At 38.6% G+C, this 15,318-nt stretch overlaps 1 protein-coding gene across 4 annotated transcripts in view; it reads left to right on the forward strand.

Moving 5' to 3' along the window:
* Positions 1–4,548: 4,548 nt before the first annotated feature.
* Positions 4,549–15,318, forward strand: part of ZNF280C (zinc finger protein 280C) — a 49,485-nt gene continuing 38,715 nt past the window's right edge. For 3 of the 4 annotated variants that reach the window (XM_081126157.1, XM_081126159.1, XM_081126160.1), the window contains exons 1-3: positions 4,549–4,707; positions 12,205–12,250; positions 12,369–12,415. In XM_081126157.1, the coding sequence (XP_080982283.1) occupies positions 12,385–12,415 (31 nt within the window). In that variant the 5' untranslated portion in view covers positions 4,549–4,707; positions 12,205–12,250; positions 12,369–12,384. Of the gene's footprint in view, positions 4,708–12,204; positions 12,251–12,368; positions 12,416–13,247; positions 13,402–15,318 lie in introns of all 4 variants that reach the window. The other variant, XM_081126158.1, reaches the window with a different exon arrangement.

Below are 15,318 nucleotides of genomic sequence, written 5' to 3' on the forward strand. Positions count from 1 at the left end.
CCCGAACATGTTCTAAATATAACTAAAAACTATTCTTCCCATATTCTCTACGCAGAAACCCACACTAGAGAACTGAGCCTCATCCTAGGTACCACTTTCACATTTAATCCCCACAGTGAAGCAATCACCAACACCCCCCCCATTTTTTTGTCTAAATATTAATTAAAGCCATCTTCTCTTCTCCATTCCTATTGTCACTGTTCTTGTTATTTCTTTCTAAACTACCAAAGAGGCATCCTAATTGGTCTCCCTGCATCTAGTATTTACTCCTAAGACTCTCTTCCATTTTGAGTCTGGAGAGATTAAACTAAATCACAAAATATGCACTTCATTTTTCCATCAAAATCTTCAACGGCACCCCAGCCAGTGGCTCAGTTGGTTGGAGCATCATCCCATACACCAAAAAGGTTGCGGGTTCGTTTCCTGGTCAGGGCACATGCCTAGGTTGTGAGTTCAGTCCCCAGTTGAGGTGGTTAGTGGAGGCAGCCAATCAGTGTTTCTCTTTCACATTGATGTTTCTCTCTATACAGATGTTTCTCTCTCTCTCCCTTCCTCTCTCTAAAATCAATAAACATATCCTCGAATGAGCATTTTTAAAAACCTTTAATGTCTCCTGTGTCCACAGGCTTAAAATCCAAGTTCCTGGGAAAGGTATTCAGTATCCTCAGCCCACCCCCATCTACCTCTCCATCTCATTTCCCTCCACTGGCCCTTACCCACAGGTAATATTGCAGTTTCTTGTTTTCCTGCATATATTTTGCTGCTTTGTCTCAGTATAGTTCATTGGAGAAGCAGATGTTAAGATGGGATTAGACATGCAAAATATTTATTGGGAGAACCACTAGTAAAGGATAAAGTGGGAGAGGAGCAGAAATAGGTGGGAAGAACTTTGAAACCATGATGCTGGTCTGACACTTGTGAAAGAAGGATTGAGTAGGAAGAGCCTCATCATGCAGTGCAGTTCTGAGAAAGTCCTGGACAAGGCTGATGGGAAGTGCCCAAGCACAAGTTTCCCATTAGAAGAATCCCACAACAGGCAAGAATAGTCTGGTACTAGTAACCCTGCCATGCCTAATCATTGCCTGAGAGTTCCCCAGGGGGAAGCATGGCCTGGCAGGAACACTGCAATAGACTCAAAGGTTCTATGGCTAGAGTCTATCAGTCACCAATGACCTCTGCAGCAGGTTCTCTCATAGAAAGGTCTGGGTGGGGTATTGCCATAGCTGCTACATGCTTCTACCCCCATAGAATTTCCTCATGCTGTTCTAGCTACCACTTTTCACTGGTTGTCTGCCACCGGTAATTTAAGCTCAGCTATCACTTCCGTCATGAAGCCTCCTCTGACACACCCAAGCTGAGTCAGGAACCCACTTGAAGCATACCTCTATCATAGTATTTAGACATTTAGGAACCTGTTTCTACCCCTTGAATGAAAGCAGCTTGAAGGCAAGGATTGGGTCCCATTTATCTCAGTATTCCCAACACCTGACATTGTGTCCAATAAGCATTTGCTGCATGCATGAATGAGTAAATGAATGAATAAATAATACCCAGACTCAATGTCCCTAATTTACAACATCTCTAATCAAAATGGTCCCTCTATAGTCTCAGAAAAGCATTATTCTCATTATGTCTCCTTACTTTCCTTCATGTCTCCGCTCTTACCTAAAATGCCTTTTTGCCTTACTGAATGTTATTCATTCTTCAAGACGCTGCTTAGTCTAAATTCACCTTAAGACCAGGCCTTCCATATATACTTCCATCTGCTCTAATTTCCTGTTATTCTGCATTCTCACTGCACTTGACAGTCTGAACCACACAAAGCTAGTATACTTGATTACACATGTTCTTGCATTACTCACTAATCATTTCTGGGGTGTTGAGCCTAGCTTGCCAATCAGATGTTAATGCCATAAGAGAAGGGCCTATGCTATGTATTTCTTTGTGCCCACCTCCAAAATATAGCATAATGCAAAGTACTGATTACAAAAATTTAAAACTTTCAACTCCGAAAGGCTGTCAGTCTCTGCCTGCAGTTACCGGAAGAATGTGAAAACTCTCTTTTCCTAGAAATTACAATGTGGATGTATCATGCTTGAGATTTATTCAAGAGCCCTCTACTGCTAAAGCAGTTTAATCACAAATGTGAGGGCCATAGAAAGGCCTTAGAGACATAGGTGACTAAACGTGTTACTTCCACCAAAATTTATGACAGGAGTGACTTTTTCTTAACGGGAGATTCATTCTACCAAGTATTTACCCAGTTGCATTTATTCTACATAAAGGCAGCATTGTTTAATATCCCCTGTTATTTGATATGTCCCCAAGAATCTTTTACCCCAGTCTCTCATTGTATCTATACACTTATTCATTTGTTTAACATATGATTTAGATCTAAAATCTAAAGAGATAGGAGAGTATAAATGGCTAAGATTCCCGACACCAGAACCAGAATGCCAGGATCAAATCCTGACTTTATCACTTGTTTTGTGTGACTGCAAACAAATATTGCTATCTCTGTGTTATGTGTAGATGGGGGTGATAAAAGCAATACTTTCCTGAAAAAGTGTGAAATAATAAATATTTATAAAGTACTGAGAACAGTGTTTAGCACACAATGAGTGCTATATAATTTTTTAGCCACGATTGTCATTGCTACATACCAAGTATCTAGAGCTACCTCTCCTGTCTTTCCTGTATTCAGTTTATTCCATTCACAAAAGTGTTCCATGGGGGCAATTCCTCTAGAATGCCCGCTCAGAATAAACATACATTTCCAGGAACTTTGGTTACTCTATCAGATGTACTACTTGACATCTTTGTTTTTGATGGGGTGAGAAACAGAACAGGGGAAGCTTGGGGAAGAGTTTTAAGGATAAAGTAGTCAAAAATCATCCAATTTCCTGTCTGTGGATTGCATTCTCACAAGGCATCCCTTTTATTATAATTTGGCTTCTCATGTACATTTCCTTTTTTTGTTTGTTTGTTTTTGTTAATCTGCACCTGAGGATATTTTTCCATTGATTTTTAGAGAGAGTGGAAGAGAGAGAGGGAGAGAGAAAGAGAAACATCAATGTAAGAGAGACACATTGATTGGTTGCTTCCTGCATGAGCCCTGACCAGGACAGGGATTGAACCTGCAACCCAGATACGAACCCTTGACGGAGAATGGAACCTGTGACCCTTTGGTGCAAGGGCCGAGGCTCTAACCGCTGAGCCCCATAGGCCAGGGCTGGGGTATGTTTCCTTCTGAGAGAACATTTGCTGACTGGAGTTTTTGGGTCTTCCTGGCCATTATATTTTTCAAGAAAAAAAAAGAATAAATTGAATTGGAATTTTGGTTTGGTTTATAAATGTTTTCTGGTCATCCCACTGAGGCATATTTGATACTCCACCCTCCCAATTTTAGTTCCTATGTGGAGGCACTTGACACTCCATACGCCCAGAGAATCTGAGGTAAATTTTATTACTCAAGGGCCCCTAGGAAAGAAGGGAATCTAAACAGATCTGGACTTGCTTGGGAGGAAGAGGGAGTGCGTTGGGACTTTATAGCCTCTGGACTGTAGAGTCTAGAGGATGGGACTGAGGTAAAGCTCCCCATCATGGGCTTTGGATTTGCAGTTTCCCAGTCACAAAGGAGAAAACTTTGGGCTTTCTTATCAGCCTGCCTAGAAGTGTGTGTGTGTGCGGGGGCACCAATCCATAAATGCTCCAAGATTGTGCAACTTTTAACTATCTATGTTTGTTATTTTGATTATTTGCTCTTTTCTTGTAAAGGTTATTTTCAGGGCCAGTAGCAGAAGAAAGTACAGATAAGAAAGAAGAAACCAGCTCCAAATAGAATTGGTAGGATTTGTTGAGTGACTGAACTTGCTATGTGTTAAGGAAGTGTGATGGCAAGGTTTTAGGTCTGGGTAGCTCTTGGGAGAACGACCACTGTTGCCACAGAACTTGTAAGGTAAATTGGGAGAGGAAACTTTCTTTACCGTTCAAAACACAATGCTTAGAAAATGTCTGTGCAAGCAGTATCTTGGCAAATGTTTTTCTCGTACACGTATGTCTTCCTTCACATTTGAATGACTAGTATGGATATCTGTATGCCGGGAATAGCATGGAAGCGAACCACGTTTAAACAAATGGAGGGAAATTAACCAATAATTTCAATAACATGATTTTCATTCCTTTTATTCCTCAGGTTTAGACTTTCACCTCTCAGTTATAGAATTTTTTTATAAAGTGGTGCCTCTATCCCTTACACAGAGAGAGGATCTAAAATTTGCGTTCTCGTGTGCTCAGATCCCGTGGGCAGCCTGAATTTGGGACTTGCACCCGGGTTGCACGGCAGGGATGCGGGGGAGCCGGCATCGGCGCCGGGCCCACGGCGCGGGGCTTGAGCGCCGCGGCCTTCGAGACCGTGTAAGGCCCTGCACATGCACGCGCCCTCCCTCCGCCGTCGTTCGGCAAACTCACAGAGAAACCCGGATGTGCGGGGGTGGGAGGCGAGGAGCTGGCGTCTACCCATGAGGCAGCGCGCGCTTATAGTCTGCCGCCGCGAGCTGCGGCGCTCATTCGGCGCCGAGTCGTTGGGCAGCAGCCGTTGCCGCTGCCGCGGCCGCCGCCTAGTGTCTTCGCGCTCGTCCTTTTTCCTCCTCCTCGTTCTTCTCCTCCTCCTTAGAGTCCCGTTCTGGCCGACCTGTTCTGCGCGCGGTAAGTAGCCCCCACCCCCATCCCCACCCCCGCCTGCGCCTCGGGGGAAACGGGCGGAGGCTGTCGCTCGAGGCTGTGACCGCCAGCGTCCGGCTGGGAGGGCGGCATCGGCGGCCTGGCAGGGAGAAAGGCAGGTAGAGGGGCTGGGTGCGGGCGGGAGTTGCGGGGTCGCCGAGGGCGCGGAGGAGGGGACGGCGCGGTGGCGCGGTGGCGCGGTGCCGGGTGGGCCACCATCTTGCGCCATCCCTGGCGGGGGAGGGCTCTCGGGGAGGTGGCTGCTCGGCGGCAGGGTTTGGCGGGCAGCTCAGGCCGTGGTCGCGCGGGCTGCCGCCACCGCCTCATCTCCTGGGGCCTTGCGTTTGTCTGTCCCCAGTCAGGTTCTGCCTTTGCTTTCGGGAGGCAGCTCCCTTTGGTCTTTTGTACATTTCGTGCCAATGTTTAGCGAGACCCGCCTACCCCCGAAGTCTCTAAAAGACACCAGCGAAGGTTCCGAACGCTCAGGCTTCAGAGGCCCCTGGGCCCATCGTGCGTGTCTAGGTTTCCCCCACCCAGATTTCTGGTCGGAGACTGCTCGCACCCTTGTTCTTGCCAAAGGGACTTCGCTCCTCCGTCCTAGAAATCGTGCTCCATTCCGTTATTGTCTAGCGGAGAAGAAACGTGGACCTACATCCACAATTTTTAAACAATGAGCTCTGCAGGTTTTACTTAATGGAAAAAATTATCTCATTCTGAGGTTTTATCCTTCTCTAGACACGGAGGGAGTTCCTCTGAACTGACCTCAAGTTTTAATGCTTTTATTAAGGAGAAAGAAGAATAAAATGTCAAGTGTACCAGCCTCTGCGAGCATGGGAGATCATCACGGGATTCTCTTTGTTTGCAAAGAATTTTTTAGTTGTTGTTTTTTAATATGTGGACATAAATTTGGCCTTTTCAGTTTTGGTCTGTGAGTTTTAATGTCTTTTAGTGCCATTCAATAAAATTGAAACCAAGAAATAGAGCTTTAAACCTCAAAAGTCTCCTCTTAGCATTTGTGAGCTGTCCCGCTATGGGGGTTACTGGGAAAACTCAAACTGTCTCCTTAAGGATAAATTTTACCAAACCTATGAAAGCACCGGTTTGCTATTAAATTAAGTTAGGACTGTAGACCCTTGATGTTTTAACATTGATTCAAATTCCACTATAATTGTATTTTGCATTTGCATATTTCATGGACTATTACCCATTTTGAAGTGGGCTGTGGGGTGCTGATACAACTATTTGGAAGGTAAGGAAACAGCCTCAAGGAGAAGACTTGACGGAAGTCATAATGGGTAGGAATTGATAGAACTGGTTCTTAAACCTAGGTCTTCTAACTCTTCAGCCATTGTTCAATTTACTGTATCATGCCTCACTTTGCATTGCAATACGGTGGTTAAAGAGAATAAACAAGGAGGCTAACCCAAAGAAACAGAAGAAATATTTTTCAATTCCCCTTTTAAATTTTTAATACTTCATCTTTTTTCAACATTTTAGTATTTAAATAATAATATTATTTCCAAGCATGTTGAAAAGTTGGAGAATAGCCCACTGAAAAAAGTTCTGATGTTGAAAGGCTCCAGATTTCAGCTTCCCCTCTTCAGCCTATTTACCTCAGTTAAGTTTTCTAGTCCAATCCATTTTCTCCAGCCCAGAGTTTTACTATTCAGCATCAGCTTTTTTTAGTTGAAGAGATGAGTAAGAGGAAAGGGATATATAATTCTGTACCTCCTCTCCCATTTGTTCTCTTTATTCAAGAGGACATTTAGAACCATACAAAAATATTTTTGTTGCTGTTGTTATAATAGGAAAGGGGAAATACCTAAGTGAATAACAATTTTTGTAAATAAAAAGTAATCCATAGTTTTAGTGACAGGATATTGGAAATTTATATTTAAAATATTTTTACTTCAAAAGTAACTTGAAAGGTCAGAAATATTTATGACCTGTTCACTAATTAAATATATAACTGAATATTTTTTCTGTCTTCCTACATCAAGAAGGACTTAAAATATTTGGTTTTCAGTCAGTTTGTTTTAAATGATGACTCAGAAAGACTTGGTTTACTCAGTAATTTGTATCAAAAATGTATGTCTAGCCCTGGCTGGTGTGGCTCAGTGGTTGGAGGGTCAGCCCCAGACCCAAAGGGTCTCAGGTTGAATTTCTGGTCAAGGGCATGTACCTGGGTTGCAGGTTCAGTCGCCGGCCTGGTTGGGGTTCCTGCAGGAGGCAACCAATCCAATTGATGTGTGATATCTCTCTCTCACATCGATGTTTCTCTCTCTCCCTCCCTCCCTCCCTTCCATTCTCTCTAAAACTCAATGGAAAAAATATCCTTGGGTGAGGATTAACAAAAACAAACAAACAAAAAGTGTGTCTAGACTTTTGATTCATTTTATGCAAAACAGTTTTCAGGAGTTGATTTTATTCCCTCCAAGTATGTCAGGAAAAGTAGTCATCTCTATGTACCATCTGGGTCCAATGGACCATTTCATTTTATTTTTTATATTTTAAGTCATTTTACAAATAACTTACATAAAAATAAAGAATACTGAGCCCTGGCCGGTGTGGCTCAGTTGGTTGAGCATCATTCCACACACCAGGAGGTCTCGGGTTCAGTTCCTGGTCAGTGCACATGCCTAGGTTGGGCTGGACCCCAGTAGGAGGCAGCCAGCCAATTGATGTTTCTCGCATTAATGTTTCTCTTTCTGTCTCCCTCTCTCTCTCCCTTCTTCTCTCTCTAAAATCAATAAAAAACGTTTTTAAAAAAAAGAATGAAATAAATTTTATTAGATATTTAATAAAATTTTAGACATGGCGTGCTTCTTTGTATACACTTAGAAAAACAGAAGATATGTTTCAGAAGCTGATATGTGATTCCAACTCTTTTATTAAGACAGATATTGAAGACAGATGCAAAAGTGTAAATCAGTGCTGCCCTTCTCATTAATTTTTTTGTTTTAGAAAATAGTTACTTTCATTAAAACTTTTATATGGATATGTACTGAGCTTAGTGTTCCTTTAAATAAATTAATACATATTTTTTAAGTTTCAATTTCTAATATGGTAAGTTTCTTTAGATATAATCCACATAAACAAAAAGCTCATTGAGGTCCTTAATAAGTTTTAAGAATGAAAAGAGGTGACGAGACCAAAAATTTTGAGAACTACTGACCTGGTGTTCTTTATTTGTGACATTTTAACAGTTCTTTTACATGAACTAGAATTTGTTTGTTTGTTTATTTATTTACTTATTTTAATCCTCACACGAGGGTATTTTTCCCATTGCCTTTCAGAGAGAGTGAAAGGGAGAGAGAGAAACATTGATGTGAAAGAGAGACATCCATTGGTAGCCTCCCTCACTGGTAGGGGCTGGGGATCGAGGTACATGTCCTTAACCAGAATTGAACCCAAGACCCTTTAGTCCTCGGGCCGACGCTCTAACCACTGAGCCAAACCAGCTAGGGCTCTTTTCTTTTAAGTGCAAAGTCCTGCACAATAATTTTTCATGTGCTTTATTTTATCTTCTCAGCCAGTATTACTGTTTTCATTTTGCAGATAGAAGACCTAAGCTCAAAGACGTTGATTAAGCATCCTGTAGGTTTGATGGCCAGAAAGTCTTAGACTCCAAATTCACACTCATTTTTTCAGCCCATGTCCAGTGTTCTCATCATTGTACTACAGTTTTTTGCTCAACATTTTCCCTACTGGATAAAATACACCTCTATAAGATGTGTGTCAGGGTCCAGCTGATCAAAAATGGGGGGGGGAAAAATCACAGCCCTTGTACCCAATGATGATTGTTTGAATTTTATTGAGGAAAATGATGAAGTTCTGTTTGCTGGATTTGGTCACAAAGGTCATGCTGTTCATTATATTTCTGTAGTCCACTTTAAGGTTGTCAAAGTAGCCACTGTCTCTCTTTTGACTTTACACAAAGGCAAAAAGGAAAAAAAACAAGATCTTAAGTTTTGATGTGAAAACACAGTAGTAATAAATTTTCATATTCCAAAAAAAACAAACCCAAAACAAATAAAACTTCAAAATCAATGATGTCTGAATCGATGCTAATCCATTGAGTGAAACAAAATCACTGCCTAATTTTTTCATACCTATAATTCATATCTATCTAAACAATAGCAAGATTTTTCTATTTGAACCTTTTCTATACCTTCATTTCTATAGCTAATATTAAACCATATTGTCACTTGCTCTTCAATTTAGTGCAGATGTGTCGTTTAGATATCCTCTCCCTCTGATCTTTTATTAGCCAGCAGCAGTAAATGTTCTAGCGCTTGATGACAATGCAGTAGTAAATACAGACAAAAGCATGAGTACTGATAGGATCCAGCAATTCCACTTCTGGGTGTTTATCCGAAAGAAACAAAAACACTAACTTGTAAAGATATCTGCACCACCCATGTTTATTGCAGCATTATTTACAATAGGCAAGGCATGGAAACAACCTAAACATCGAGGGGCAGATGAATAGAGAAGATGTGAGATACACACACACACACATATATATGCCAGCTTATTAATTTTTAACAGCTTTATTGAGATCATTCATATACAGTTTACCCATTTGAAGTGTATACAGTTCATTGGTTTTAGTATATCCACAGTGTTGAGCAAACATCACCACAATCATCACCCCCAAAAGAAATCCCATACTCATTTGGAGTCACTCCCCATCTACCCCCAGCCCCAAAAAACCACTATTCTACTTTCTGTCTTTATGAATTGGCTATTCCTGGACATTTCTTATAAGTGAAATCATATAATATGTAGTCCTTTTTACTGGCTTCTTTCACTTAGTATAATGTTCTCAAGATCCTTCCATATCATAGTATGTATCAGTACTTCATTCCTTTTTATGGCTGAATATTATTTCATTGTTTAGGTATATCACATTTTGTTTATCTATTCATCAATCAGGCATTTGGATTGTTTCCACTTTTTGGTTATCAATAATACTGCTATGAACATTTGTGTACAAGTTTTTATGGGACATATGTTTTCAATTCTCTCACCAAGAGTGGAATTGCTGAGTCATATGGTAACTTTATGTTTAACTTTGTGAGGAACTGCCAAAGTGTTTTTCCACAGTGTCTGCACAATTTCATATTCCCACCAGCAGTGTTGGAGGTGTCCCTTTTCTCCATATCCTTGCCAATGCTTGTTATTATCTGTCTTTTTTATTATAGCCATCCTACTGGGTGTGAAATGGTATCCATTAATTTTTTAAATATTTTTCCTTGTGATAAAATACACATAATACACAATTTACCATTTGAACTATTTTAATCCATTAATGTTTTTAATTTTTTTTGTAGAATGAACTAAAAGAGTGTTGAATTTTAAATATATAAATCTGAAAACAAAAACTATCTAAATAGTAATTATAATTGTTTGTATAGACAATCTCCAAAAACTGAATGGGTGTGTTCCAGGAGGTGTTTGTCAGTTACTTGGAAGTCAGTTACTTGGGATTCATTTTTCCGCCATAGGACCAGTATATTAAACATGGGCATAGTATCTCTTCTGAGTCAACAGCTGGAATGGAGAGTTCGTTACTCTTCAGCCTATTTTGATGCCAACTCTGAGTTGCATAACCTAGAGACCCTTTGGGGTTGCTACTATAGGAGCACCAAGATTCTAACTGCATATGTTGCTGAATATTTCTCCAACAGATTATTTAAGCTCCCACAGAATCCTTTGCCCTGGAACCAAAACTCTGAAGTGGTGATGACTTAGATTTTTTGTGGTGATAGTTTTGGAGGGCTCAGCTACCTTACTGGATAGCACCGCTTTAGACTGAAGTTGTAGTTCTAAATGGCATCTGAGAATTTCTCACTTTTTAGAGTGTTTGTGAATGTATTCATTGAAGCTCCTCAGTGGCTGCTATGGGCCCCAAAAGCCATCTCCATAGTCATAGGCAGTAGATAGGACATGTTTATATATACTATTTGTACATTTAGTACTAATGTTAAGGTATTTCTGTCAATAGATATTTTATATGATCATTTAATAACAGTTCTTTATGAGTCTCATGGGCTGTGCAGTTGTGACTGTTAAAAAATATTCTGTATTCTTTGTATTAGCAGTAGGTCCTTAATGCTGAGCAAGAATTGTCATGTATTTATCTACTTGACGTGTGCATTACCTTAATTCTAGTTGCAGGACAAGTGATAACTATTCAAATAATTGAGTTAAAGACATTTAAATAGTCAAATCTCAGAACTACGGAAATTTACTTATATTGGGCATAAGTAGATTCTAGAGATTGTTGTACTAGTAATTCAAACATTTACAGCAGTAATTTCTTTTGAAGTGAAAGTAGTTTGTTTCCCCTTTGGTCTAATTTAGTCTAAAAAATTTGGAATTGGAAAAACCAGGAAAGCTCGCTTTTGCAGTCTGAGGATAAAAACAAATGTGAAGACTCAATTAGCTGTTTATCCTAATATTTTATATTTCTTATGTCTGATTTTTTTACTTTTTTGTTTTATAACAAATCGTTTTTAAGTATGTCTATTTCATACTTAAAAATATGTTGCGTGCATGAGAATTCAGAACACACATTTCTTTTTTAAAGAAAGCAACATTTTTGATAATGTTTAATGTACCACCTTTTTTAAAAGCCCAAAGACTCATAGACATATAAGTTTGTAAACTTTCAAAGGCAAGGCTATGATTTATTCATTTAAATTTTTTCCCTAGAACTGAGCACATTACCTTGAGCACAGAAGGCAATGAGTAATTATTTTTTAATCAGTTCATCTGTGATGAAATTTATCCAGTTACTTTTCTATTCCTTTTAGTTAGCATTTGTAAGAAACAAACAAACATAAACTAAAAATTTCTTTGAACATATTTTCATATTATAACTGTTTATTTCTGATATGAAGAATAAGTAGCCCGGCCGGCATGGCTCAGCGGTGGAGCATCGACCTATGAACCAGAAGGTCATGGTTCGATTCCTGGTCAGGGCACATGCCCGGGTTGTGGGCTCGATCCCCAGTCGGGAGCATGCAGGAGGCAGCCGATTAATGACTCTCTCATCATTGATGTTTCTCTCTCTCTCCCCTTCTCCCTTCCTCTTTCTGAAATCAATAAAGACTATATATATATATATATATAAAATAACAGTTAAAAGATTAATGTCATTTAGCATTTCAAAATTCACATTTAATAAAACATTGAAGAGTGATTACTCATTTTTACAAAACGATGCCTTTCATAGGTTATTTGTAATTTAATAATTCATTAGATTTCTTCAAGTAATAAATGCTTTATACATTCAGCATTTGATTTACTAAATTTGCATTTATTCAGATATGAACCAGTTATGGAAAGTGAGGAGCATGTGTGTATATCAACACATCAAACTCAAAAGCTAAGCTTTCCGTAGGAGAAAAGTATTAAATGTGTGTACATTTAATTTACAAATCCACCCTAATAGTAGGTATGTTTATTTTATAGATCAGAAAACTAAGACCTAACTTGCTACCTTGTCTGGAGTCACATGGTGAGTTTGCTGGAGATTGAAATCAGACCCAAAGATTTCTGAATCCCAAGTTTCATGTTTCAATATTTGGTGTTAAAGTGACTCATAAAATTGATTGATGTCATATGTTGGTGCTTAGGTGACTCTGCAACTTGATGGATGACAATAAACCTTTTCAACCAAAAAGTAAGTATTGGTGCTGCAAGTGATACTCGTATGGGTGACTTTGTTACTTATAACACTGCTTCATGAGAGAAGGTGAGAAAGGTAGAGGTAGGCACATTAAAAAAAAACACATTTATTAAAGTAATACATATTCATCATAAAAAAGAACAGTATACAATAAAAATGTTAGTAAACTGGAAATGAAATGTTTCTTCATCTCCACAGATAATTACCAATATTGGTTTTGTATACCTAATCAAACTTTTTATGTATAGACAAACTAAATTATTTCTAAATAAAATCATGCTATAAATACTGTTATATGCCTTTAAATAATTCTTATTTAACAATCTACCTTGAAATATATTTACAGTGGCAGTACCTAGTTAAAAAAAATGAGGAAAACCTATGAAATAGATGTAAATTATTTTTTTATTATCATTATACATGGGTCTTCCTCATTTTTTTTAAAAGATAGCATTGCCTGGCTTTGCCTAGTTTCTTAGCCTGTAAACTATCATATGTTAAGTGCATATCCAGTAGACTACTGTGTGTAAGAGGAAATACAAAGGAAGAAGGAAATACCTTCTTCACTGTCAGGGAGCTTGCTTTGGAGTTAGGTGCGTACAGGTCAGGCACACTAATGGTGAGCAGCTAATGGTGAGATCATGTATGGTGAATTGTGAATTGCATGTCAATGTAGTAAGGTGCAAGAAAAACAAGGTTTATTGAGGAAGTTATCATCGAACCAAGAGTTGGGAAGGGGCAGGGAATTAATATTTTGTTGAATATCTGCGTGAAGTTAGGTACTTTGTATGACGTTTTCATGAATTTACCTTACCACTTCAATTAGGTTGATATTATACCAATATTAGAAGTGAGGAGACAGAGCCAAGCAGTTTCTCCAGTCATATGATTAGAAGTGGTGCAATGAAGAATTGAACTGTTCAATTTGATGTCAAGTTCATGCTCTTTCTACTGTACTTAAATAATGTGGACAGTCTAAGGTAAGGAGGAAGGACACTACAGGCGGAAGAAGCAGTACAACAGAGGGCTTCAGGGGACAAAATGAGGATGGCGCTCTGAAGTATTCAGAATGTGCAAATGCTAAACTAGGAATTACTTTTTAATTTTACTTAATATTCTGTGTGTGCATGTATTTTTTTAAATGTTTATATTTTACTTTTTTCAGCCTTATGAGTTCTTTACTGTTTGTTATCTTTAGGATATTTTTTGAAATTTATTTTATGTTGAAAGTATTACAGATGTTGCCTACTTTCTCCCCTTTACCCCCTCCCCCTGTCTCCCACCCATCCCCAGTCCTTCCCCTGTCTGTTGTCTGTGTCCATGGGCTGTGTGTTTATGAAGTATAGTTTAGAAAGTATAGTTTATAGTTCATAAAATTGGTTACATTTGGGAAAGTGGGAAGGTTTTTTGTTTTCTTTTATGATAGGTGAACTACTAAACATTAAGCAACTTTATGCCAAGAAATGATTTTGGCATACCTGTATAGAAGGAGAAATTACGTGCTTTTTTTTTAAATAAAACCAATTTGTTAAGGTATTTCTTTTGTATGCACTCCTGAAATCATTGTATTTGCATAGTATCTTTTTGTTGTTGTTGTTAATCCTCATGGGAGGATATTTTTTCGATTTTTAGAGAGTGGAAGAAGGGGGACGATGCTCTAACCATTGAGCCAAACTGGCTAGGGCAAGCACCTTTAAATATTGAGTTAAAAGTAGAAATGATAATATTATTTTAACCTAGTAAAATTACCTTTAGAAATTACTACATTTAAAGATAAATTAAATATATCTTTGTCTTAAAAATATGTTATTGTCTAAGCCAGAACCCTGGAATTGTTTTGTTTTTATTTTTGTTGTTGTTTCCTAGCCATGTCTCATTACATATATTAGCACCATTTCTATCCATCCCTATTGCCATTATATTAAGTTTTCCCTCCATACTTTTTTCACCAGAACAATACACGCATAGTTTTAAAAAGACAAATATCAGAAAGTTTTAAGTTGCGTAACCACCGTTTCTTGAAGGGTGTGAAAGAGCAAGAAGGAGGGGTGTGCACATGGGTATGAATGTGTTTGGGACTATATGCTCCCGCGGTTTTTCAAGGCAGCCACTATTATTAGTTTAGCTGTTTTTCTAATCATCGCTTCCATATTTATAAAATTTTAAAACACACATATACATAATGCTGTCTGTTGAATCATAAGTTTTTGCCATTATCTAATGATTTTCCTATTAAGTAATATGAAGATTTGGGTTTTCTTACACTTACCCCTCCCTCCAAGCATCTCCCAGCATAGTTATATTTCAATTTTTGGCTAAATCATATTTCATGTTTTTATTATGAGGACCATAATAGTGTTCCCTGATGAGCATAGAGTACTATGGTATTCGTATGTTATGGATACGTTTACTTCTTTCTCTTTTTAAAAATATATCCAGTAATTTAAGTTTTTCATTTTTTTAATTTAGTTAGGGTCTATAGCCAAGTCATCTCACACCCTTCTGTAGCCTCTTAACTCAATTTTCTGCATGGTAAAATGTCTAACAATTTAATTTTTAATCTGTGTGTGTGTGTGTGTGTGTGTGTGTGTTTTCTTCTGAAGACATTCCTCGCAGGACTAATGTTCTCCTGCTCTACTTTGCCTGGTTGCTGTCTAGACCTGTTGAACAACTATTGTCCTGGGACTTTCGTTTGTCTTTATATTGTGTTAAATGTCATGTTTTCTGCATCCTGGGTCTTCCTCCTTTTTTAAAAAAAATCCTCACCCAAAGATATGTTTATTTTAGAGAAAGGGAGAGAGAGAAAGAGAAACATTGATGTGAGAGAGAAACATCATCGGTCAGTTGCCTCCTGTACTCGCCCTGACTGGGAATTGAACCCACAACCAACTGAGCCA

Source organism: Miniopterus schreibersii (genome assembly GCF_964146895.1).
Source record: "Miniopterus schreibersii genome assembly, chromosome: X".
In the NCBI taxonomy this organism is placed as follows: domain Eukaryota; kingdom Metazoa; phylum Chordata; class Mammalia; order Chiroptera; family Miniopteridae; genus Miniopterus; species Miniopterus schreibersii.